A 27,610-nucleotide genomic window follows, 5' to 3' on the forward strand; every position below is an offset into this window, starting at 1 on the left:
GTCCGTTTGCGTCTGGTGCTCAGAACTTGTCTCTAATTTTAAGACTGCTTCCAAAAGGTAAGTAAATAAATAAGAGAAGATGAAAAGCCTGAGGCAGGTTTCATTTCTCCATGAGGAATCATCTGTGAATCAGTGTTTAAGGTAACATGCAGAAAGGCTGATGGCACCGTAACGATTGTTGGGATCCATCAGAACACTGGAACAGCCACAGCAGATCCAAACGCTGTCCGTCTAAATCTTTAGGTCTATAGACAGTGATTAACACTGGAAAATTCAAAAAAGCTATCAATCAACACTGCTCAACATCAACGACAAGTTTTGTGGGTGGTTGGGTGCTGTTTAAACAGCTGGCATCCGGGCTCGGTTTGAGTATATAATACTCCAAAGTGCTGGGTTTTATTCCCAAAATCTGCTTGAAAGTCAATGAGATGCAGAAAAACGTGGTTTAAAATACTTCATACATTTTAATCATGCACATAGAATGCAAGAGTATTTTCCCTTAATAAACAGTGTCAGTATCTTAACGGGAAATAACTAAAATGTTCAGCAAACAGCCCAGCAGGTAAAACGTTTACTATTTATCTTGTAGATCGTGCACTTTTTCTTCAAAATGTCCACATATTCTTGACGTGCTTTCAAAGTCAGATCTTCACTTAGACTTGACTCATCCATCAAGCCTACGAGAGAGTCCATAGGACTTAGATTCAAGTTCAGTAGTAGCTGGAAAGAAAATGAGAAAGAATTAGGTTCTTTACTTAAAATTCTTCATAGGTAACTCAATGTCAGCTTACTTTTTAAGAAAAGCTGAGACTTTTCCAAGTTTTAAGAAGAATGAAAAATACCTACACACAATTACAACACAAAACATAAGATTACTACTCTAGACTTTGCCCAGGGCTGCATGTTGAATTAACTGCTCTTGTGGCTAAGGATCAGAGCTCCTGGTTTTCTCATTCTTCATTCATTTACTCAGCAACCATGGGCTAAGACACTGTGACAAGCACTGGAACCACAAGATGAAGATGACAGTCCACCCTGAACTGAAAGATCATGTACCGTAAACTGGCAAAATAGATGAACAGGCAGTTTCGGTACAGAGACATAAATGCCATGACAGGTATAAAAGAGGGCAGAGTTGAACACTCAGAAAGGACGTCCAGCTTTGTGTCAATATTGTCCCCTCTTTGGTGGCCGTGATGTGTAAGCAGATACCTGAAGGAGGAGGAAGTGTGGGAGGGAGAGGCAAGAAGCAAACACAAAGAGCAGAGGCAGGAAGGGCACCCGCGGAGCTGGACGCAGTCTGACCAGTCGCTGGAGCCAAGGGGCAGAGCAGGGGAGAAAAGAGATACGGCTGAAGACTCTGGCAAGAGCCAAATCGATGTGGGTGTTTTTCTTCCAAGCTAAGGAATTTGGGATTTTTCCTGAGGGCAAAAGGTTAACCAGTGACAAAGAGAATGACAAGAAATTGTCACCCACCAGGTGACAGCTATATGAACCGAGATTGCCTGAGTCTGGGTTTTTGGCCTCAGTCACTACCAGAAACTCGAGAAGCTGATGACCTCCACGCTTTCTGAAAACAGGTCCGTGTGCAGGTGACAGGCCCATGGGGACAGCAGGAGAGAAGGGCACAGCCAGAAATAGAGAACACAGACTTCTTGAGTTTTTTTTTTAAAGCTATGGATCATGATGAATAAATGAGGAATAAGTATATTTATCATTATGAATGAAATTATGCTCTCACATTTTTCATCAGCTATGTATAAGAAAAAAGCTTAACATGGTATCTGTTATTCAAGCAATAGAAAGAGGTGCCATTTACTGTTTAGAGTGTATTTCAGAAATCAACGTCTAAATTTAATTCAGAAATGTTGGCAACATACCTTCTTTTAATTCTCTAGATACATTGTTTATCAGCTTCTTCCGCATCTGCAATAAGTCAAATATTTTTAATGTTTAAGTGAAACAAGAAACACGATCATAGGAATGAGTTAGCTTATGAAATGTGGCCTTTAAATAATACTTTTAGAGACTTGACTTAATGTGGGGATTGCTTAAATAGAAAAATAATCACATGAATAAAATAAAATAAATTCCTACTTACTTTGATTTTAGATAACAGAGAACACATATCTGTGAGGCTACTTAGATTCCCCTGATGAAAAGCACAGTAAACACTGCCCTGTCTGATACACATAATCTCAGAGGGCAACGCCCGATCTTACTGGCACGAAGAGTTTCAACAGTTCAAGTCATGTTTCACACTGAATGCATTGCTCTGCAGTTCTTAGAAAAACTGCCCTTTGTAAAAGTTTAGCTTTTTTTAACTTGAATGGATTTTTCCTTAAAATGAGCTTTCCATTCCTGCACTTTTAGAAAACTAAAATTTTAAGGTCTGTTCTATGCTAATGTTTTTAGCACAGAATCTTAGACACATAAAATGAAGGAAGGGGTTCTGTTATAATGTCAAGTGAAAATTCTACTGGCAGACAAGTTAAGCAAATGTATTTTGCTCTCTGTAGATGACTAAAATATTTATGTCAGAAAATCTGCTTGAAGAGAAGGAGAGGCTAGCGCCAGTTTTCAAAGTTGGTTTCTGATTCACAACTTCCGAGAGCTAGAAACAAGGAGAACAATACCTAATTCTTTAACTGTAACTTTGTTTCCCTTCTAGAAACTAGGGCCAACTTTTTGAAATTTGACTTAATTAGTTACGTATTTAATTATGAAATGTGTGGGGACACTTCAAACTACAAGTGTCCCCATCTAGAGTGCTCTTTTAAAAACCTTTCTTATGAAAGTCACCCGCTCACTAAACAGGTTCTAAACAGTACACCAGACATAAACACTGTGGTGGTAACAGCGACATGAGAGCCGAGGCTTCTGTAAATGTTAGGTGCAAAGACAAAATTTGGGGCTACCGTTTGCCAATGTTTTCAGAGACTGTTTTCCATAACACTGTCTGACAAGAGCGTTCTAGAGAGGCCTTATGCCATCAACAACATGACAGCAGTGCCAGGAGGGTCCTGTGAAGTGAAAAACGCCTAGCAGATGAAGGGAGAAGCCTTAACAGAAATAATTTCATATAACCATTAATAAACACTATGCAAAATGTAGATCACACTTTTACACGAGTTGAATGTAGATTACTCTCTTTTCCTCTGCAAAGCTATTTTCCTAAACACGTACTTCTGGGACCCTTATGCTTATTTCTAGGTGAGGACCCCCATGTCCAGATGGTGGAAGTGGTCTGAAGTCCAACATTAATAAGGAGAAGGCACCTGCAGTTTTACTTAAACTTTTCCATTTAACAAAAACACAGTAAGGTGAGAAAATTATACACAGGAAGACAATGTATCAGCAAGTTTTAATTCTAATGATTTTTAATTAGGAGGATTCTCTCATAACTGGCGGTTTGCAGACTATGTCCCATAGAAATGGAAGGTCCCACTGGGGACACTGCAGGATTGAGGTCAAAACTGAGGTCACAGGCTGGAAGATAATGCTGCCCTTTCCGAGATCAATTTGATAAAAACAGACTTGTCACACACGTAGACACACATGTTCATTACCAAAGTGAATATATTTTCAGATTATTGATACTTTTAAGTTAAAACTTGGTATTGTTCTTATTTTAAACGTTATAAAAATAAGTACAATTCCAGAAATGTAATAAAATCAAGTCATTTAACCACTCTGATTCATCATACTGTTGTAAATAGGTTAATGAAGGAAATGACACTTGTCAGCATGTAACTATTAAATACATGTATTTTGCTGCAGAGAAAAGAAATGAGAAAGAATTTGTTGATCAAGGAGCTAAAAAATTAACTACAGAGAAAAAAGTGAATGAAAGAAAAAGAACTGGAAGAAGCTGAGTGACTGGCTTTCAAAAGTAACACGCTTCCTCATTTGTCCATTCAGACAAAATGAAATGAGGCCAGGAGGGAGTCCACAGGGCAGAGAGCTGATAGCAGAAACAAGGTTACTGAACTCTGCTCCTGCCTTACGAGAGGTGAGCTTAACTACTGTGATAGTTTGATTAGAATTAAAATTCAGAGTGGATGTGCCCTGCCTTGGAAGCCTACTTTTAAAAGAAACGTGACCAGATCCTGCTGAGACGCAGTGCTGTGTCATGTAAAAAGTTAAAGTCTTAGGAATATTAATCGTTTTAGCTCTGGTGCACTGGTATAATCCCATTTAGAAAAGGGGCAGCTAAACTGAATGGACATTTGAGAAATTTAAAAATTAGTTAAATAAATCATTAGAAGATGTTTGAAAGTGTCAGTAATACACCAAAAGTCCAAAATCGGTGAGTGTAAAATTCAGTCTTCCTATTTAAAATAGATTTGAAGGACATTTATTAACTATTGTGGCCATGCTTCATGTTAGGCACACCAATACTTAAAAACTCTTGAACATAAAAAAGTCTTAAAAACAGAGAAATTTTCTCTGTTATAATACTGTCTGGGATCAATTTTTAAGTTTTCAGTTCTCAGAAAAAAATTCTATGTGCAAGAAAATCTAACAGTGACGTATCTGCTCAGGCTAATTTTAACTTTTTGTATTTTATAGTAATATAATTGAGTAACATAATTGAGTAAAACTGTAAAATTGCTTCTGACATGTAGGACAAAACATCCCAGAAATAACTAGAATGTGAAATCTGAGGGTACAAACAAACAAAACAGATATGGGGTCCATCTATTACCACTACAACAATGTCAAGGGACAAGGCTGTACTTCACGCAGCAGTAAGAGAGGCAATAAACCCAAGTGTTATCAACTGGAAAAAACTTGCTTCGACCACCAGCACCACTAAAATCACAGACTTAGAGCAATACTTCTGTCAAGTTAGAAAAAAAATGCTGAGTAAGCTGGAACTTCACAGTAGGAACAGTCCAAAATGTTAAAACCTTGCACATAAAGGAGAATGTTACATTCAATCCCAATGCCATTTTTGACATTTTGCTTTCTAGAACCATAGCTGAAAAGCTGTGGAAGTCTGTTGTTTTGTTAAGCCCCATGCAAAAACCCATCCCTTTCTGTCATTTTAAACAGTATGTTCACAGCTCGCATAGCATTACTTTATGTTTTCCCAGCAGAAGTAATTACCTCCCTAGCAATTCCACAAGGCATCTTCTTTCTCTAAGTCTAAGAAATCTGTAAGCAGTAACAGTACAATAATAGCTCCTGTGAGGCGCCCGGCAGCGCTGAGGGAGCCGTGTCTCTGCACCCGGACAGAGCGGGGCTTGTTAACCTCCCTGCTCAACCCAGCATGATTCGGCCCCACAGCCCCACGGCCCCACAGAAGAACTACATATACCTTGGAACTACAACACTGAGTTTAAAATAAATTATTTTCCTGTGTACCTACAAGTACTAAAAAACAGACACCTCTTTCCTCCAAAAGCATTAAAAGAAACTACTGTCCTCAGGAGTCTTCTCCTGCATTGCTTTTGCACTCACACTCTTCCACCATCATCCTGCAAAGAGACACACTATCGATTTCTTGGTGACAACTAATGAAAACATTTCGAGTTTGCATCATGCTTATCCACTGGTGGGAGTGTTAGCCATGCATTTTTTTTTAACACCACACAGTCCGGTTTCATGACTCTGAAGCACTTAGGCTCAATTTACCCACAACACTGTCTATGAAACCTGAGCTTTTTTCTTCTTTGATTTATTATGACATGAAGCCAAGTGAGAAAAAGCAGGTTGAGACCTCACTCAACAAGGGCCCGTGCTACCCTTCTCTGCATCAAGATCACGAAAACACCATCAAACCAGAAACCCACGTGCACCGATTTCAATGGCTATTTTAACAACGATACACAACGAAAACTGGTTGTAATTTAAAGACTCCCTATCATTGCCACCTCGGTATTCCTGCAGGTGAGGGCAAGACAGAGACATAAGCGAACTTCATTTTAAAAATTTAAATATTTGCTTTACTTGACTACATCTTTAGAAATGTCCTACAATTGCTCAGTAAGACATTTTATAACCATTAAAATAACAATGATGTAAGTAAAATAGCAATTAAGAATGTACTCTTACAGAAGAAAATGATAAAAATTTTAAACTTAAAAACAGAACTTAATGTTTTTAGTGTTACAAGTTTATTGAATTCACAAAAAGAATTTACCTTGGATTCCTTTAAATAAAAAACATCCATATGTGGTTAAGTATCTCGATGCCAATCATTTACTTATGCTGAGGGGTAGAAAAACTGGGGTGCAGCAAAACTTGAAAATGACTATGAACCAATGCCAAACCGAAATCAATCAGAAGCTACGCCAAACATTGGAAAGTGTATCTCTAGTTATTAGGCAATAATACTTAATTTCTAAAATAGAATTTAAAATGGAGCTTTTTAAGAATTTTAAAATTTGTCACTTTAGTTGCATTTATTGAATAAAGTTTATGACAGGTATCTCTTGAAAATTACAAGTCCTGGGACTTCAAAAATAAAATTTCTGTCTCCTTCATTAGCACGATTAATTATGGCTTTTACTTAGTGTGCGTAAGTCAAATAAACAACTCAGAATCTCATCAAATTAAAAACAAGAATTGTATCAGAAATCTGAAACCCAAGGGAAAGAAGATAACATAACTAACCTTCAATAGATCGCTCATGCTGGTTGTAGGGTGTGGAAAATTCCTGAAGCGCCTTTTTCGAGTAGGACGACTCCTTTCAGGCTCCATGCTAGTACTAGAACTTTCAGCAGTACTAGAACTTTCAGCAGTACTAGAACTTTCAGCAGGAGGTGGTCTGTCAACAGGCCGTGCGGGAACAGAGCCGAGGAAAGAACTCTTGTGCTGTTTCTCCAGCTGAAGTTCAGTGTTCATCTCAGCCAGCCTCTCATTAGCCCTGCGAGGATCGCAAAGCACAGATTTCATTCATTTTGTTTTCTTCCTAAGTGATGTGTATTTCTGAAGTTGCTATAATTGTAAACAGATTGTCCCATTAAACTGCGTTTTAACACCAAAAATACATCAGCAAAGACCTACTGTAAATGATTACAGTTTAAAACTGCCCTAAAGAAGGACGTATGTCCCTGGGGGGGGCCCTTAACTAACAAGTACTTCAAAGTGGGGAGAGTCAGAGATGGAGACGCCCCCACAGAGGACCCCCACTGTCTTCTGCACTGGCTGCACCTAGACATACTCACCCTCAGGAAACCAGTTCAGAAATAAAAACTAAACCATCCCTCAAAGCCATTTTCAAGCATTTGCTTTCACCCCCCTTATATACACATTCACACATTACCTGGGAGAAATCAAGCATGCGGCACTGAGGAACAGTTTAGAGCCACCACCTCTGGGGGGCACCAGGCGGCAGAGTCGATGGTGGGAAAGAACTACGACAGCGCCAGGGGGCAATTTCAAGGGTCCCCCAATGTCCCAAAGCTCACTTTGTTACTTTGCTTTTACCAGAGGCCTACATCAGCACCTGTTTTCCATAACCAAAAAAAAACCTCAAGCGGATTTTCACTTTCATAAAAAAAAAAAAAAAAGCTAAAAGCCAGAATAGCACTGGGTGCTTGTTTTAGCCCAAGCCATCAGGGGGGCAATGGGCACCCCGAGCAGCGAGAGGGGGCCCCACCGAGCTCCTTTCCCAGAACCACGCTCAGTATCCCGGCATCACGCCGCCACAGCTTTGGACTGTGTCTGTGAGCACCTGTGCTTTATGCATTATTTTATGCATCCACCAGCAAGATGTGTCCTAAGGTAATTGCCTTTTTGCTTTACACCGACAACTTTCACAGGAACACTCTAGTTTTGGATAGCGGGGAGACCTGTAGCTCATAACACTGCTACTCAGGCACCGGAGGTGGGACCTGCCCTTTCGGTCTTCCACACACCCCCTCGGGCAGGCCACCATATTCTTTTTAGCCACTTTGTGAACCACTATACTGCCCTTCACCCAGATGTGAACTTCCCCCTATTCCCCAAGCATGCCTTTACGTAGCGGAGACAAACTTAGAAGGACACAGTACTTCGTCTCAGGGTGCCCACGAGCGGTGACACCAAATATCACAATCAAGAAAGTAAATTCACCAAACACCAGAATTGGGCCCCTTGGGTTTATGTTGTACTCTTCCAAAACACAGTTAACTTTAAACTCATTAACATTTCTATTTATGGGAATTCCAACTAGAAATTTTGTGATAATATGGCTGTCTAAATTACGAAGTTTGCAAAACCCCTAGCTTAAAGACTAGACCAGGTTAAATATATGCAAATATAAAAAATAAAGTCATGTAAAAGCAGCAAAAGGCAGGGAGATGCAAACTGCCCTGGACTGACATTTTAAACGAGAGTTCATTTACTAACACCATTTCCCAAAATTACACTGTCTAGTCAGCATTCACTTGCTACCCACCTCACGAACCTGGCTCAATAAAAATCATGACTTAGAGGCAAATTAGTGACCTAAATTATTTTGTATCATTCTACATTTTGACTTACGAGTTTAGTTGATTTGCCAGTGACACTCTATTTTTTAGCTCTTCCAGGTACAGCTGCCTGTATTTTTCCAATTCTTTTTCATTACAATCCAACTGAGAAGTTTTCCTTCTCAGTTCCGTTTCCAGGTCTTGAACTCTGCGTTCCATCTGACTGACTGAAGCGCGTTTACACTCTCTGAGCAAGTCTTCCTGAGATGCTGCTTGTGCCTACAGCAAATTAAAAGGACACAATTTTAAAAATACTTACAACCTGAGTAATTACAGTATATTTGTTCCCTTTAGTTTTGAGTCAGTGATTCAGAGAGCAATTTTAAGTGTGAAAAAAAGCTGAACTTTAAAATACTTATCATCAATGTCAAGTGAATTAAATCTGAATTATGAAATGAAAGTGGAATCACCCTTACATTAGTACTTATGTAATGTGATAGTTCAAAGAATAATAGGATCAATCTAAACTTTTAAAAATTGAAGAATACAACCTAGGAGTAATCCAAGAATGTGGCACAGTATTACATCACAACATATGCTTTTCCTCCTAGTGGTCTTGATTTACACCAATTGGTCTTAAAAACGATTGTCTAGTGAGAGTTGTTCTGAAACATCAATTTAGTGATAGTAATGATGGAAACTGAATTATTTAAAGGGAGTAACAAATGCGGCCTTCCTTCCAGAAATCTACAAAACAAACTGCTATATGGGAAGTAGAGGGAACACATAAAATGTACACATCCGAACTGTAATTCTCAGCGAAGTGAGTTAAAGCACCTTACAGATCAGTGTCTCACCTGTAAAAACTGGCTGATTTCTTTCAGTTTTTCTACTACATCATGTTTTCCTTGCTCTTCAGTTTCCCATCTGTACTGCATAGCTCGCCTGAGCTCTTTCAGTGCTTCTACTACAGCCCGTCTTGCTTGCTCTTCAGTCTCCCGTTTGTCCTGCTCCACTTGACTGTGCTCCACTGTATTCATTTCGAGGTGACGTCTGAAGTTTACTGCTTCTTCCTCCAACTTCTTCTTCTCCTCCTCTAGTGCTTCACATTTCTTTTGCATCTGTTTCACAGATAATATCTCCTTTAGAAGAAGCTGAGTTTCTGCACTCAGATGGAGAAGTACTGAAGACGTAGATTCCTCTTTTGCTGGAAGATCAGCATTCTGCGTGAAAAAGGTAAAATTGTTTGGTAATGAGGTTAGCAGACTGAGAACAGCCTAACTCTAACCCAGCATCAAAGGTTGAAATAAATTCAGTTACAATAAAATGGTGTATCTACCTTGTGGAATGGAGAAACTCAAATTACTCAGAAAATCAAGAAAAAAAGTTCAAACCACCAAGAGTCACAAAAATATACTGTTTACTGTCATCATCTTTGTTATACATTTGTACTTGATTTTACACTCTTATGTTTCTGTAATTGTTTCATGTCTTTCCTACATAAAATGACTACAAGGCACCTCTTAGTAGAAAGTCTCTTACCCTTTCCTTCCCCAAGTCTTAACTCTTCATGATTTTTAAAGTTTTAGGGAGATCATATTGAGTTACTTAGGGCTGAATTAATAAATGCCTCCCAAAACAAGACTTTGAAAAAAAGACTGCAATTAATACATCTTACAAATATGGATTCTAATGCCATAAGCCCTTCTCTGAACTACAAATATCTTATGCTTGTTTGAATTGCACTCCAAGGAGCAATGAATGATTCACAGAGTTAAGGAGAAATCCATCTCCTAGTGTAGTGGTTTAGTAAGATGACCCATACATTTTTCTAAACAAACAAAACAGCCTTCATTCTTGTAATCCTGTGTGGTTCTCCACAAAACAAGAGAACATACTCAACAAAAACAAACAAAAAAACTTGCTGGAATTTCAGTGACACTGACTTGGGAAGAACTGCTCTCCTTCAGATAGAAGGATTGTTTACTAAGACAAGGCAGGTAGAAGTGGTGGTTGTAAAACATCTCTACAAATTCCTTGACACTTCCCCTGCGAAATTCCCTCCCCTGAAGTAGGTACTGGCCTTAGTTAACTGGTTTCTAGGGGACAGAATGTGGGGGCACTGCTGTGTGATTTCTAAGGCTAAATGGCCTCTTTCACTCCATAGGGATGCTCACCCTTAGAACCCAGTCACCACGCTGTGAAGCCCAGGCCACCTACTGAGTCTTTGTACACACAGCTGTCCCAGCTGATGACCCCAGGGAATATCCTTAACCAAAGCCAGCTCCAACTTCCAGACATGGGCATGAACAAGCCTTTAGATTATTCTACAGCCCGCTTGATGCCAAGTGGAGAAGAAATGAGCTGGCTCCACTGAGCCTTGTCTAAACACACATTTGGGAACCAAGCAAATGCTGTTTTGAGTCACCAGGTTTTGAGGCAGTTTATTATATAAATTATTAGCAATAAATAACTGACACAGATATTGATATTAAAAGTGGGGCACAGCCATTAAAAAAGAACCCAAAATGTGGGGATGCCTTTGCACCTGGAGGTAGGTGAAACCTGAACAGATGTAGAGAAGAGTAAGAGTGAAAACCCAAAGTGTCCACGAGACTGTGAGTGGAAGCCTGAGGGCCCTTGAAGGGCTGAGAGTGACGGCTTCTAGGCCAGGGAAGAAATGACGACCCTGAAACCGGAGGCAACGGGACTCTTGCTACCGAACAGCTGAAAGTAAAATTGATGAGATACGCTAAAACAAACAAAAAAATTATTAAATAGAAAGGAACCAGGACTCACTGGGTTCAAATATCTGTATCCCATTAAAAGCATCTCCACATGCCCAATGGTCACATAATGGGTAAGCAGAGAAACGGCTTCTGGGCGAGGATCAAATCTAGGGTGCTGCCAGGAAAGCAGTCTAAAGATGAAGCCAAGACTTTGTTAAGACCGTGGAAAGATTTAACGTGCTGCCTCAAATTCCTTTAAAGATCTTAAAAGCATAAGAATTTCAAAGGCATGGCCCCCCAACAGCTTCACAGGAAGCCCAAGGTGAAGAGTTTATCTCAAAAAGACGTGAGAGTAGCCTTTCCAATGGCAGGAACCCCAATAAAATTCACAGGAAATTCAAAGTTTTAAAGAGAACTGTGCTAGCAAAACTACTGCTTGCTAGCTTGGACTGAAAGAGACAAGACAGTGCAAAATGGGAAGAGGCCTTTGGGTTTTTCTTAGAAGGTCTACAAGGACGAAGCTGGCTGGAGAGAACTGCTCAGCTGCAAACACAGGTTACTGCTCATGAAAGGGACAGAACAAAGAGCTCAGAGAGGGCAGCGAAGGAGAACCCCTCCCAGGGTTAGGACTAAGTCCCAATCAAAGAGCCGGCAGCATCAGGCTGCATTGCAGAACTGCTACGGGCCAGCGTGCCTCCCATCTTCCATCTGTGAGCGAGGGAGCCCTCAGCAGTTCAGCAGAATGTTGGGCGTAGGGCGGCAAATAACCCGTGTCTCCTTATCCTCAAGCCTCAGCACTGAGAGGCGTGTACCCAAGGGCTGTACTCCAGAAAGCTGGAGCCTGAGCCTAACACCACAGCGACCGAGGCCTGCTCACGACCGAGTAGGGACAAGTGGATTTCTCATATGGAAGCAGTAACAAAACACTGTGGCTAGTGAGTAGATTAGGCTGGTTTTTGAATGTCTCCATAAATTTTCAAAATTAGTTCCATAAAAAAGAGAATATGGGCCAACCTTAAGTGCCCTGCTCCTAATGAACAGAAAATGGTGAAAGTGGCACCGAGTGAACTGCAGGGCTCGGTTTGAAAAGGCATTTCAGCTTCTGCCTCGCTCTTAACCCTGGAACCCAGTCTCAGGCGGGCAAGCTCAGGCCACAGAGACAGCTTCCGTGTTCCAGGGGAGGTGGTCCACCTGCCCGCCCCACCTAAGCCACAGCCCACCGCCGACATCAACCATCAGACATCAGTGGATGAACCTTCACGTGATTCCAGGCCCCTGCCTTCGAGCTGCCCCACCTGAAGCTGAGAGGAATAGAGGCCAGCTGTCTGGGCCACACTTTTCCTAAGGGTAGGTTGTGAACAAAATAAACGCTTATTTAAGCCACTGAACTTTGGGGAGTTTGTTAGGCAAAAACAGATAAACAGAAGAGTGGATAAAAAAAGATAGTATGAAATGTAACTTGAATAGAGTAGAAATTGGTCTCCTATAAACTGGAAAGTAACAAACGTTGAGATGAACTTATTAATGACAAAGTGCTGATGAGAAACAGCACGTAACTGAAAGACCTCAGAACTAGTGAGAAGGAAGGTACTTCAGAGTTCCCTCCAATTACAGCTTCTTACAAACAGGCATGTATTTCACAGTCTCCCCTCAACTTTCAGGATAAGGAAGCCTGGTAAGCAAGGAGACACAGGATTTGATGTCTAATAATTGAAAAACAACTAGAAATAGTTTACCAAAATCAACCTTTTTACCTCATTTCAACGAACTGAACTTCTAAGTGACAGGCAGCTTTGAGAACTTACTAATCTAGCACTCACTCTTCACTTTCCTTTCCTCAGAGAGAAAATAAAGTATTATGGAACCATAAATGTAGTGTCCTTTGGCAGTATTTAAATTAAATACAATTTTTCCTTTACCTTACTTAAAAGCTCGTTGGTAAGGGAAGGTAAGACTGTCTCAGCTTCATGTTGTAGCACAATGCTTCTCCATATAACACAGACTGGCTTTGAACTTTTGAAATTCAAATTACGAATCTGTTATCTGTTTCTGATAAACTGACTGAATATTATCTAATCTTTAACAGCTGTACTCTGGGAAAATTGTCCTTGGATGGGATGAAATATTTATTTCATTCGTTATGCATTAAGCTATAGAATACAGCTAGGCACCTCTCCTTTTAAGTAAAGCGAGGTAGACACAGGGAGCTGAGAATGCAGGATCTGCACCAAGAACAAGATCGGCACCAGAGTGACACACAGGAACCAAGCCAAAAGAGGACTTCATCGTGCACCGCAAGATGATGGATTAGAGAGGCTTCCAAAGAGGAAGGTTGAATTAATCTTCTCCAGGCTTAATCTTTTGCCTCTAGTAGTGAAATCTATGGATGAGTCTATGAATTATAATGAGGGCAACATAATGAAGTGTATTGCAGACTGAGTCAGCAGATCCCGTGACCATGATTTGATGGAAACTGGAGTGAAGTGGGAGGCACTGGGTGAGAAACTAAAGGTCTGAATGGGGGGAAGGAATGGACTTTACCTTTGCAAGCCTACTTTCTGTCATGTCACAGAGTCAGCAAGGCATAAGCTGGCCACAGGCCCCTTCAGGACGCAGCAGACCTCCACAGAAGTGGAGTTACAGACATTCCGTGACACTGACATTTTATTATGATGTAAAACAACTGGTACTATGCAAGAAGACTCGGAAAGAGTTCTCATAACATCTGAATTGGTACTGGCATGGGACAGACATAGATCAATGCATCACCACTGAGAATCTAAAAGAAACCCTCACATTTACAGTCAATTGATTTTCAATACGAGTGTCAAATAACTGAATAAGACAATAATAGTCTTTTTAACAAATGGTACAGGGACAACTGGATATCCACATGCAAAAGAACGAAATTCGACCTCTACTTCATACAATATATATAAAATTAACTCTAAATGAAAGAGCTAAACCTACAAAATTCTTAGAAGAAAACACAGGCATGTGTCTTCATGACTGGATCTGGCACTTGTTTCTTAGGGCAGTAAAAGACAGAAATAGATTAACTGAACTTCATCAATAATAAAAACTTCTGCTCTTCAAAAGACACCTTCAAGAAGGTAAGAAGGCAAGCTCCTGAACAGGAAATACTTGAAAATCCTACATCTGATCAAAGGCTTGCACCCAGGATACAAAAAGGACTCTGACAATTCAATCATAAAAAGACAACCCAATTTGAAAATGGGCAAAAACCTAAACAGACAGGTCTTCAAAGAAGATACACAAATAGATAAAAGCTCATGAAAAGATCCCCAACATTCTTAGTCATCAGAAAAATGCAAATCAAAGCCACAACGAGATGCAAGTTCACACCTACCAGGAGAGCTGATGACCAGTGGTGACAGGAATGCACAGGAATTGGGAGAATTATACACTTTGGGTAAAAAGGTTAGATGGTGCAGCCACTCTGGAAAACAGTACGGCAGGGCCTCAAAAGGTTAAACAGAGTTACCATATGACCCATGTGACAGCATTTCCATCCTTAAGTATATTCCCCAAAGTAGTGGAAACATGTTTACACCAAAACTTGGGACAGCAAGTCCCAATGTTCACAGCAGCATTATTAGCAATAGCCAAAAAGCAGAGGCAATACAAAGGTCCATCAACTGATGGATGGATAAATGGTTTAGCCCCACAACCGAGTACTGTTTGACAATAAACAGAAATGGAAATACTGACAAGCGCTGTAACATGGACGAACCTTGAAGACGTTCTGTCAAATGAAAAAAGCTAATCATGAAGGACCGCACAGCATGTGATTCCATTCCTGGGAAACACCCAGAACAGGCACATCTATAGGGACAGAAGTCAGACTGGTGGTTGCTGGGGGATGGGGGGGCTGTGGTGCTGGGGGGGTGATGGCCAAGGGATGCAGGCTTTCTTTTTGGGGTGATGGGAATGTTCTAAAATTGATTGTGGTGACAGCTGCACATCTCTGAATATACTAGGAGATACTAACTATGCATCCTAAATGGGCGAATTATACGATATGTGAATATTTTTCTTTTTTGGTGGAGGGAAGTAATTAAGTTTTACTTATTTATTTTTAGAGGAGGTACAGGGGATCGAACCCAGGACCTTGTGTATGCTAAGCATGCACACTACCACTTGAGTTATGCAATCCCCCTATAATATGTGAATTGTATCTCAACAAAGTTAAAAAAAAATCCAAAGGCAGGATCCAGACAATTTTCTTAATTCTCTACTTTGGGTGTACAGATGTGATCTGAACTTCTCCATGCTTTGACAACATGTCTAAAATGAATAGAAAATGAAGGCAATGTCTAACTTCAACTGGTTTGTATAATGACCTTTCTGCACAAGGTATTCTGAGATCCATGAAATAAATACACACAGGTTCTATATCCATTCACAAAAGTGAAGATGAGACATGACAATTTTCTGGAACATTCCATGAAACATTATCCTCTGATTTTATCTAGCTTGCCTCATTGTGGTGAGAGATCACTAAAACATACTGTTTAATAGGGAAAAAAGTTAACTTCTGTGAGAAAAGAGGTATAATTCTCAACTTCTCTAAGGGTAAATATTATAAGAAAAAAAAAAGAATGGCAGAATGAAAGTCAACATTTAAGAAACAAGTGCGTTATAAATAAAAGTGAAATTATAATGAAGATGCAAAAGAAAGCTGTCCCTGAAAAGCTAGTGTCCTGCAACACTCTGCGCTGCACGTTCACGGCCGACGTGCTGGATTTCATACATACTGGGTTCGCAGTTTGATGTGGCTTCCTCTCTCCATCCTGTCTCTTATTTTCTGAGTTAGTTTGATGATGTGCTGTCACCTCCAGGGATGCTTCCAACATGGACACTTTCTTTCGGGTGCCAGCCAGTTCTTGCTGAAGCTGTCTCATACGGGCCTAAAAAGATAAGCCTGTTACTGAATTTTCTGTCACCTTATCATTAAGTTACATTAATAGTATGTAACTCCAACAAATGGGCTTTGAGAACTATCCCCACAGACATCAGTTCACTGTCTTTTCATCATAGGCACACATTCCTGTCTACTGAATTTCATTAAACCCACAGAAGGCGTGACCCTCCTGCCTTACCGACAGGAAGTTAACTTAGACAATGGAGGCAGCCCCACCAGCCACTCCCTGCCCCTCCCAGGAAGCGGCCGAGCTTCACCCCCACTGAAGTCTCAGACAGGAAGGGGTGTGCGGGTGGGATGAGCGGTGGTCAGTTCCACACTGTGGAACATTCTCCCTCTTTCTCATTAGAGGCTTAAGTTCAGAGTTCTTCACATATTCAATCTGGTGTTTAAATCCTTCCAACAGACTCCCATCTCACAATAAAAACGAGGATATTCCAATGGTCTTTGGGGACCCGAGACAACCTGTCGTCCCCTGCCTCCTGGACTGCAGCTCCTACGGCTCCCCCCACCTGTCCCACGCACTCCCTTCCTGCCACTCAGGACTCTGGCTGCTCCTCCTCAGTCTGAAAATGGGACCCCAGTGCCAGACTCGAACATCACAGAGCGCCCCACTTCCTCTGTACTGGACAAACTTAGATCCGAATGACAGTAACTGAGCCTTGCAATGAGAACTGTGAGCACATTATTTGAAAAAATGTTCAAAGTAAATAACAAATAGAACAGGGGAGACTAAGTCAAACAGTTTTGCTAAAATTTACATTTGTCCCAAATTATGACTGAATGAAAAGTAGATGCCTTTAAGGAATGGAGAGGTCATAACAATACATGATTTGAGATGAAAGTATTTCTAAATTTAATTCCAACTGACATGAATAAAAATAAAGTTATATCAACTAAAAATGTATGAAAAGCTACTGAAGGAAAAGTGCTGCAAGATACAGCATTTACACATTAACTGTCAAGGTAATCCACACAATTGAATCTTTTCTCTCTTTCTCTCTCACTTTTCTTTGTTTACTTTTTTTGTTCACATAACTGAATCTTAATTTCAAATTACTCATTTTAGGTCTAAGCATTTCATTTATCTGCTTCACGATACTAAAATGTGGTAACAGAAAGATTAGAATGATTTGGGCAGTATAAATTACTAAGACCTGCCTGTATCTGTCAACAGCTTATAGCTTAATCTCTTAGAATTTCAGGTGACACGGCATCTTTACTCAAAGTAAAGCACCTCTCAGGTCTAATTTTTGTTTGCTGCATACAAAAAATGCCTTTAGGCTGCTTTACAGTGTATATATGTATAGCCCGCACATTTTTTATATTCAACTAGTTTCAACGTTCAGCTTCCATCAGATACTACTTTGAATTCTCTTTGAGGAAGTCTGAAAATTAGTTCCCTTTCTGGGTACTTACTTCCATTTCTGCTCTGTCCGTTTCATACTGACACAGTCTGTCCTTTAAACATCTGCATTCTTTAATTAACTCCTTGTTTCCTTCCTCCAGCATCAGAACTCGTCTGCTCATGGCTTCAAGTTTCCCCATGTGATCCAGAAATGGCTCTGGGGTATTAAATATTGTCTTTTCGCTTCTGGCTTCATTTCGAGCAACTTCTAGTTGCTGTCGAAGCAACGTGTTTTCACTTTGTAGTTTACATATTGTCTCCTTCAAGAGTGCCTGCTTTGCAATGTATTTGATGACGTCCCCTTGTTTGCTCTGAGACAAGGGTTCAGTTTCCTTGTTTGAACGCTGGGCTTGGCCTCGGTCTCTGTGCACACACTGTAATACCAACGTCGTTGGTCTAAGAGCATCTCTCCTGGGATGGAGCTCAATTTCTGGGCCACGGAATTGACGTTCAGCTTCAGCAAGTTGCTGAGGAAGCACCTCGCTGCTATCTTTTGGGTCAGACAGCTCAAAATCCATTGTGTCCTGTAAGTGAAACCCCTCATCTCTTACTCTTTGAACTGTAACGCAATAAACTGACATATCATAATTTCCTTTGAAGTGGAAGACTAATCTCTAAGTTTATACAACAAAAAGTTTGCAGTAACTGGGTATCCAACTGGAAAAACTTAAGGTGGATACAAATCTCAAACTTCAACCAGAAATCCCCTAAAGTTCAAAAATTTAATTAAAGACAGTGAATCCATGAAAGCTAAAAAGAAACCACAAAAGGATGTTTAAGAAGCTCAGAATCGGAAAGGCCTTTCTTTCTCTGAAATACAACAAACCCAAAAGGCTTAAAATAAAAAATGCATAAATCTGACTACACTTAAAAATTATATCTGACATCTAACCTTTACAGCTACCCCCAAAGTAAGAGCCTTAGCTCTGTAGAAATTGGGACAGGTTAGATTTCCTAAAAAATTCTTTCCTGAGAATATTCCATAAACATTCTCCCTTTCTAACATTTTTAGAGCGAGTTATAAGAATTACACCTACGGATAAATGATAAACCTAAGCACTGTACTAAGCACGTCTACAAACATCAGTTAACTCATTTAGCTGTGACAATTCTGGAATAAAGGGTTAAAAACACAAGCAAGCTGCAGGGTTTTCCCCAGGGCTTCTGAGTCTACGACTCTTACACCAAACCAAAGCTACTTCTCTAGGATAAATACATAAACACAAGAGAAGCCTTCCATTTCCCTAATGGTGAATACACTAAAGGTAAAGAAGGTCAAATTTACAGAGCTCTTCTTAGAAAATCAGGAGACTATTTGCTTCTGCAATAATTTTTATTTCTTCTTCATGCTGTTTATAACAGTAATGGATGTGAAACAGCAGGGAAATACAGTGAACTGTTTTATTAAAAATAAAGTCCTGATCAATAAATTATCACTAAGAATAGATTATGGCATATCTATCACTGTATTCGAAAGCTCCTTGTACTGAAATCGGATACCACATGGAGCAGAGCGTTACCTTTTATCACACGTAGGAGAATGACACCCAAACTACGGTTTCTGAACTGGCTATACTTTTTCCTCCTTACCATCAGTGGAAATGATAAAGTAACCTCTCCATTCGTCTATCAAAGGAGTGAGATCACTGCCAGAAACTAGAATGCTTGCCGTTAGTAGCAACAGTTTTGGATCATGGAAAGTTCATCAATTCCTATGGACAATATTAACAGCCTCTCCTTGGATGAGGCCATTGTGAATGTCACTACATCACTGTTGCCGGCAAGTGGATTTGAATTCAAAATATCGCTTTATCCAATAGACCGGAAATGAAACCCCCAGAAAATGTATTTACATATGCAGGCTTTTAAAACCCTCTATACTTTCTGTACCTACAGTTTTGGTTTTTAAACTATATAAGTATACAAATTCACACACACACACGTTTGAAGATGACTAAAGAAAATACCTCAGCATTCATTTTCTCATTAGCCTTTTCTGCCTCCTTTTGTTGGGAAAGACGATGGGCCAGGACTTCATCTTGTATTACTCGGGCATTCTGCTCTCGGGAAAGTTGTCTCTGAGCGTCATTTCGCTCTTCTAAAACCTGGAGACATATGACATTAGGGTTTGCGTTTTACACCATGAAAAAAAGTCAAAAAAAGCTTAGGAGGGGAATCTTTAAAAAAAATTTTAAAACCTGTTAATAAGAAGTAGCCTTTTTAAGCACAGGGACCTTTAATGCACATAAATAACAAATTCTAATACACATGACAGCTAAATGTATCACAGAGCAAAAACACAAGGGATGTAGTATCATGAAAGAAAAACTTTTTTAGCACTTTTTAACTTGAGTTATAGTCATTTTACAATGTTGTGTCAAATTTCACTGTACAGCACAATTTTTCAGTTGTACATGAACATATATATATTCATTGTGACTTTTTTTGGGGAGCTACCACAAGATCTTGCATATATCTCCCTGTGCTGTACAGTATAATCTTGTTTATCTATTCTGCATATGCCTGTCAGTATCTACAAATTTTGAAATCCCAGTGACAGAAAATTTCTTTATAAGGCATTTAACCAGTTCCATCATAGTCTCAAGGTGATTTAGCCTGGATTTTAACTTCAAAAAGCCAAAATTAACACCTGGATTTGAATTAGACTTGTTACTTTGTTCAATGGACCAAAACCGTCAATCCTTATGTTAATGATGAAGCTCAATTTAACTTCCATTCCTTCATTCAGAAAAGACACAGAGCATCTATTAGATGCCAAGAACACCAAGAAATTAGTAAATTAAGCTCTAAATGTCATAGTTCATATTTAGGATGAGATAACTTTTATTTGTTTTAAATGAAAATATAGATTAATTCAAAAGAATATTATAAATAATATTGATGAAACAGTGTTAGAGGTACAAAACTTTCACATTATGACTAATTTACCTGATTTGGTTTATTCCTTACGCTCTTCAGTTTGCATTCTAGTGCTCGGGCAGTGCTTTCAAGTTGTTGTTTCAGGTCAACTTGCTCATTGTATTGTTTCTCTTTTCTTTTTAAATCATCCTTACATTTTTCATATAATGTATAAGCATTTTTCTTCTTCTTGTTTTCTTGTTCTAATGTGCATCTGCAGTGAAATATGCTTACCTTAAAATTTATTTTTAAGTTTAAAAATTAAAAGTTCACTTTATGATGTGATTCTTCACATGCTCATTTATTACCCTAATGGAATTTCTATGTTCTCAATTTTTTTTCATTTCTAAGTCTCACATTTTAATTTCCTCACTTCAATCTCTTCATAAAGGTATACACACACACATACGTTTGAAAAGTAGCAATGAAAAGACAAAATGCTACTGGGTTTCAGACAAGAGTAACTCTGGTCAATAGTGTAGGAAAGAAATCTTGCAATTATTCAGTAAGGTTTGAATTGAAAATTACCCTTTTTTCCCCACATAGTCATAAATTACTCCTTCATTGGGACAGAGAATTTAGTTACTAATTAAAAGAGAATTTGCTATTTAGAAACAAGTTTATAAGTTCATGAGAGATAAAATTTAAACTTTCTGAAGTATTACAGGGACTCCTACATGATCTCCAGCGGAAGGTTAACATCCGCAGGTGTCTTTTCCAGAACACAGACCCGCTAATTAGCATAATCCAAGGCGAGGCTGGGGAGTCTACTCCCTGATGCCCTACACTATGTTTCTTCTTTTGCAACACTTTGAAGTTACCTTGTGGAATATTATTTATTTAATCATTTTTAAATCCCTTTTGGTACAAGGCAGGATCCACAGTAAGTAATTAAAAAATAAAGAGTAATCCATGCTTTCAGCATAGACCTTTGAACTAATCTTATCTCTGTATGAGAGCGATGCTGAATAAACTAACCAGTAATCACTTTCCACTTTACTTTTCAGTCCATCCATTCATATGTTAAGAATCAAACTGCATAAATTTTTCTTAAAGTTTCTGCCTTGAGAAAAATGGTCATTTCATAATTCTGCAAGTGGGAATGTAAAGTAATACAAACTTTCTGGAGGACAATTGAGAGATAAGGATCAAAGATTTGTTTTAAAGAAATATAGGAGGATATATATATATATGGCTGTGTTATTTCCAAGAGTCTCAAATTCCACAATATTAATGAAATTTTCTCCCCTGTAAAATCCCAAAAGGTAAGTGAGCAATTATAAGACTTCTCCTACATACCTACAGTATTAAAGTAAATAAAAAGGGTTCCAATATTTCTTTAAAACCAAGAAATTCAGTACCTCATGCGGCAGAGCTCTCGTTCCCACTCCACATTTTGAAGTTTTAACTGTGATTTTGCTTCTCTTGTTTTCAGCAGCTCTGTGTGTAGCCAGTTCACCTTATTTTCCATTTCTTTAAGTTTTCCTCTAAGTACTGCACAGTCAGATTCTTTAAGTTCTATTGATCTGACTGAATCAACTGGATCCTGAATGTTCAATAACCGATCAGAATCTGCATTAGGAAGAAAACAAAAACAGAAACAAAATACATGAATACTTTTTGTGTATAAAGAACTGTGCATTTTCACATTCATTCATCCATACGTTGAACAAATGGATATTGAGCATCTATAACGTGCAAGACATTCTTCTAAGCTCTGCAGATATTAAAAGAGTGACAAAGTAGTATTATGAACATTACGCAAATAAATTTGACAACTCAGATGAAGTGGGTAAAATTCCTTGAAGGGGAGAAATTACAAAAGCTCAATTAAGAAAGAACAAACAAGCTAAAAAAGCCCTATATCTTAAAAACAAAAACAAAAGTCCTATTTAAAGACCTTACGACAAAGAAAACTCCAGTCCCAATGGTTACACTGGTGAATTCTACCAAGTATTTTAGGAAAATTTAATACCAGTTCTACACAAATTCTCCTCAAAAAACGAAGAGGAAGAAATATGTCCTCATTCTCTAAAACTGACATTACCCTGAATCCAAAACCAGACAAAGATATTACAAGAAAGAAAACTAATGTCATGAAAATGGAGGTGAAAATTCTAAACAAGACATTAGCGAATTAAATCCAACAATACAGGATAATTCATTGTGACCAAGTCGGGTGTATCCCAAGAATGCAGGGCTGTTTTAACACTTACAAATCAATGCTATTCATCATATTAACAAACTAAAAAAGAAACCATATGATCATGTCAGTGGATAAAAAGAGGCACTTGTCAAACCTCAACACCTATTCCTGATAAAAACTTCCAGGAAACTAGGAACCAAGGGATCATCTTCACTATGACAAAGATCTGTGCTAAGCCTACAGCTGACACCATACGCAACGGTGAAAAACGGAATGCTTTTCCCAGAAGGTGACGAACCGGACAGGAGTGGCTTCTCTTACTCCTTCTAATCAGCACCGTACTGGAGCCAGTGCAATCAGGCAACATAAAGAACCAAAAGGCATCTGGATGGGAAATGAAGAGGTAAAACTGTCAGCTAATCAGCGGGGAATATGATTATATGGTGCGAGTCAGCTAACTCCAACCTGTGGGCTGGGTTGCTTGCTTTGGTAAATAAACTTTTACCACATCCATTACAGCCACGTCCATTAACTTGTGTATTGTCTATGGCTACTCTTGTTGCAACGGTGACAGAGCTGATTAGCTGTGACAGGGAATGTATTTATTTATTGGCTGCAAGTCTTAAATGTGAACTATCTTTAGTAAGACAGTAGTTTAAAGAAGAAAAAGCTTGACCACCTCTGGTTATGTAGAAAATCTGAGAGAATCCATAAAAAGGCTACTAGAACTAACAAATAGGTTCAGCCAGGTTGGAGGGCACAGAGTCAGCATACAGAAATCAACTGTATTTCTATCATCAGAAACTAAAATTTAAAATACATTATTTTAAAACAAATAAATAAAAATATACAACTTATAACCTCACTGAAAAATAAGAAATACAGGTAAACTCATAAAAGACGGAAAGACCCAGACACTAAAAACTCTAAAATATTACTGAGAAAATCAAGGAAGACCTATGTAAACGGAGAAATCAACTTTGTTCGGGGTTAAAAATTCCGTATTGTTAAGAAGTCAATTCTCCCCAGATTAATCTACAGATTCAACATAATCTACATCTCATTTCCAGGACACTAGCAGACTTTTTTTTTTTTTTTTTACATTGACAAGCTGATTCTAAAACTCATGTGAAAAGAAGGGTAATAAAAGGAAACAAGATGAAGCCAGAGGACTGTGGCCTTTAACCATGGAGCTACAGAAGCAGGAGCTGGATTTTAGGCAAGGAGGTAACAAAGACCTGAATTTTAAAAACTGTCTAGTAATCACGGTTGCGGTGTAGACCAAGGTCCCAGGAGGCGGAGCGGCGGCCAAGAAAGTCCTGAGGTGATTTCAGCGTTCTAAGAGGAAAGCAGCGATGACCTGACCCCGGGTGAAGGCGTAGGAGCAGCAGAGGCAACAGAAAGCACAGGGAGAGGGGACGGCCACAGCCCCTGGCTGGCAGCGCACACGTCTGATTCTGCTTCAACACAGAGCAGGCTTCTGAGACGCAACGGCCTGTGACGCAGCCGCGTTCCCCGGGCAGCGCTGGGTGTGCGCACGTCACCACGAGACACTTACATGGGCTGTGCAGTCACATGGGGGGGGCCTACCTTCACTCTCCGGGCCAAGTCGTTTGACTGGCCTCAGGGTGTTCTTAGAGTTATGGAAAAGCGACTCAGAATCCTCGGAAGCTGTCCCCGGTGACAGAGTTAAGTCATCGAGGCCATCCACAGAATTCATCTGCTCTTTGACCTACGAATAAATAATGCTATTTCACAGTGTCTCCAACATAGTTATAAAATATGCTCAGTGTACAGAGGTGATAGATATCCATCTTTTTATGAGAGCAAAAACACAGACACTTCTCGAAAGAACTGATTTCTGTCAAAAGGCTAACTTTATCAATAGTGTTTCTAAATGATTTTTAAGTAAATGTTTCTACAACAAAGGAGGATTTTCTGTTTTTCCACTCTATCTTTTATAATTTTTTTTACCATAGGAAAACAATATTCAGGAAGGTTTTTTTGCCTCAATTCCAAGGATAAAGTTTAACTATAAATGATTATAGATCCTAACAATACTTTAAGTTTTGTAACTAGATAGAATGCTATTAAAAACTAAATATTAAATAATTATTTATTGACTCTAAAAGTCTAGTTTGAAAGGCAATTTCTTTTGAACTGTGTTATTAAAGCACAGAAAACAGTATTAAACCAGAAATTTAAATTTACATTTTTACATACCTGTGAGTGGTTATTTTCACTTCCATCAAGTCTTTCTTCCTCTTCCTCAGATGTCCTTTCTAAGTCTAGGTCTGCTGAAAAATGAATATGCTTAGTTAAAATTCATTTTTATCTAGAACAGCTAGATAAAAGGCATCATCTTTATAAAAACATAAAACACATTTCATCAATTGACAGTTTAAATTAAGCTTCATCTTTAGCCGGATATTTACTTCTTTAAGAAATACTTCTAATTATTTAAAACTTCAACAAACTATTTGGGAAATACTAGATGTTACCAGATTAAAGGCATACAAACATCTCAAAGTTTCACTCACAAACTGATTCACCAGACATGAACAAAACAAAGAGAAATAAAACAAAATTTAAAAATACAGTAGAAATATACAAAGTCACGGTAGACTCTATTCTCTACCTCCTAACAGTACCTTTTTTAACAACATACCAAGCTTCAAGAGCAATGTCATTCATGGTTTCCAAAATTATTGCTACTTTTTATGCTTTTATCTTTCCTTTATCTGAAACGTTTCCCTCTACTGTTCTGACAAGTTCCTTTGCCTCTTTGAAGACTCAGCCTGCTCTGTGAAGTCCTCCTTGATTACAGCTCTCTTTCCGCAGAGACACAGGGATCTCTTTCCTTGAAGCTACCTTGGTACTTCACAGATTTTTCTAGTGTGTCTTCACCAGCTGAACTGTAAACTATTTCTTTACATGTCTATCCTCTTTGCTCCCATGCTGTAGAGGACACTCTCTTAAAAGTATCTGTGTATAAACTATTTATTAGAAAAACTTTCAGTTTTGAGCTTGTAGTCACTACTATAGGAGATAACTGAGAATCTTTTCCAAATACAACATTAATTCTGCAGGTAAGGATAGAAAAGATAAAACTACAGGAGCAGAAAAAACATTGTAAGACTTATTACTACAGCTCTGATTATATCACTGATTAAGGCACTAAATTAATTGGTATATAAAGTAGAACACGTATTAGATGTGGTTAATCAACAGACTGGGTATCCTAGAAGAATTAGAATTGATATTCCATATATTATTTTTAAGTGATCAAGCACTCCTTAAAAACCAATATCCTTTTCGACCCATCAATCCATTAAAAATAATAAAACAAGCTGATACACTGTGCGGACACAGTTAAGAAGGAGGTCCTGTGTAGCAAATTCCCAATGTCTGCCACTACCGCTGGGAAAGCCACTTCTAACATACAGAAAGGCAGAGAATATACTAGAAATACTTTGATATTTAGTCGCAGAGGTGCTTTTTCAGTTACACTGAATACAGCTATAACAAATATTTATAAATTCAGAGCTAGATAAAAATAAAGCTAAGAAACCATACTTTGAGAAGGGAATCTTTGGATGTCCACCTAGGTTTCCCAACTACTCACAAAGCTCTAGACATCATCCTCCTACCCGCTCTCAGGAGTGTGCTAAATACTATTCTGAATGAACTTACTTTCTCCTAATTCTCTTTGCTATTTAATATGTTGCTTTGATCAGAGGTTGAATGTAAATGTCATGCAAAAAGGTATTGTCCGGTTGTAGGTTGCATAAAAGGAGTAAACACAAAGGAGATCCTGCCACAAAATGATTTCTGCAAAGTCAGAGTACGGTGAAGCCACGCACAGGTAGACCATGGCTAGCTCTCTGTGCTGCTTTATTACCTTCTTTGCTGCTTCTGTTCTCTGGCAGCTGTGACTCACACAGGCCACGGAGCGCTGCGTTTTCTGACAGAGACACGGCTCCAATATTCACCTGGTCTTTATCTACCAGGGCCGTCTGCCTCAGTTCTGTGGGTGCTGACTGGTTTGTGGTCACTGATTGTGATACCAACGGACATTTGTCAACTTTCAAATGCTTGGCTCTTTGACCAGCCTCATTATTGAGGCTCAAACTAGTAGAAACCCACTCTGAAGGACCTGAAAACAAAGTTTCCACTTATTAGAATGTGAATAACAATACAAACTTGACTAACTTTTACGAATTCTCTTCCCAGAGCAGCAGCCCCATGCCCTCCTCTCCCCCAAACACACTGCTCCTTCCCAGCTGGTTGTACTTTACATGTCATTGCTGTTCATATAGGGAACCACTGTCTCTCTTTTTTCTACCTTTTCTAGTATTACTAATTTGGATTCACTCATCACTCTCTAGAAAACAGTCTATATTCTGTAAGAGCTTTATGAATAATTACGACTCTTCAACATATGAAGTTTTTCATTAACAAAATGTAGGCCTAACCAGCCATTTACTGGACGTTTAAATATGCATGACAGTATTGAGTCCTAGAGATGCGGGCTTTAAGAAAACTTCTACTGAATGGTACTATTTAAATTACAATGAGGCAGTCTTTCCTCAATGTACCAATATCTTCAGAATTCTTACCTTAAGCCTTGGATAAACATCATAAATTTATATAAGAAAGGATAGCCTTGAGTGACTAATTTTTTCCATATAAAAATAGGGTAAATCTAGGTACAAACTAGATCCAAAGAGCACAGAGTGCCATCAGACAGGAAATACATAACAAAAATGTTTTCCTTTTTTAAAAAGAATTAAGTTGTCAGATTCAAAATTTTTAAGGCAAGTTAAAGAAAAAAAGGCAAGAAATGTAGACATGAACTTTAAAGCCCACCTCATCACAAGGGCCCCTTTATTATTTCACACCCATGAACCCTGTTTAAAACAGCAGTTCTCAAGTGTCATCTGAGAAGCCCTGAAGCCCCATGTTCCCTCCATCTAGGGAGTCCAGGAGGTCAAAACTATTTTCACAATAATACTGAATGCTATTTTCATTCTCATTCTCTGTTAAGTGTGCAGTGGAGGT

The 27,610-nt window shown here is 38.9% G+C and overlaps 1 protein-coding gene across 1 annotated transcript in view; it reads right to left on the reverse strand.

The window, feature by feature from the left end:
* Window positions 1-556: 556 nt before the first annotated feature.
* The window catches only part of LOC107032853 (ankyrin repeat domain-containing protein 26-like), a 63,379-nt gene continuing 36,325 nt past the window's right edge, over window positions 557-27,610 (reverse strand). Inside the window, exons 29-41 of the mRNA XM_072948196.1 lie at window positions 26,451-26,705; window positions 24,773-24,846; window positions 24,140-24,281; window positions 21,765-21,975; window positions 20,434-20,617; window positions 19,452-19,589; window positions 17,496-18,008; window positions 15,910-16,062; window positions 9,260-9,625; window positions 8,476-8,681; window positions 6,622-6,874; window positions 1,881-1,926; window positions 557-720 (exon numbers count right to left, since the gene is read on the reverse strand). Coding sequence (XP_072804297.1) covers window positions 665-720; window positions 1,881-1,926; window positions 6,622-6,874; window positions 8,476-8,681; window positions 9,260-9,625; window positions 15,910-16,062; window positions 17,496-18,008; window positions 19,452-19,589; window positions 20,434-20,617; window positions 21,765-21,975; window positions 24,140-24,281; window positions 24,773-24,846; window positions 26,451-26,705 — 2,597 coding nt within the window. The 3' untranslated portion in view covers window positions 557-664. The remainder of the gene's footprint in view (window positions 721-1,880; window positions 1,927-6,621; window positions 6,875-8,475; window positions 8,682-9,259; window positions 9,626-15,909; window positions 16,063-17,495; window positions 18,009-19,451; window positions 19,590-20,433; window positions 20,618-21,764; window positions 21,976-24,139; window positions 24,282-24,772; window positions 24,847-26,450; window positions 26,706-27,610) is intronic.

The sequence above is a fragment of the Vicugna pacos genome, chromosome 22, assembly GCF_048564905.1.
Source record: "Vicugna pacos chromosome 22, VicPac4, whole genome shotgun sequence".
Classification (NCBI taxonomy): domain Eukaryota; kingdom Metazoa; phylum Chordata; class Mammalia; order Artiodactyla; family Camelidae; genus Vicugna; species Vicugna pacos.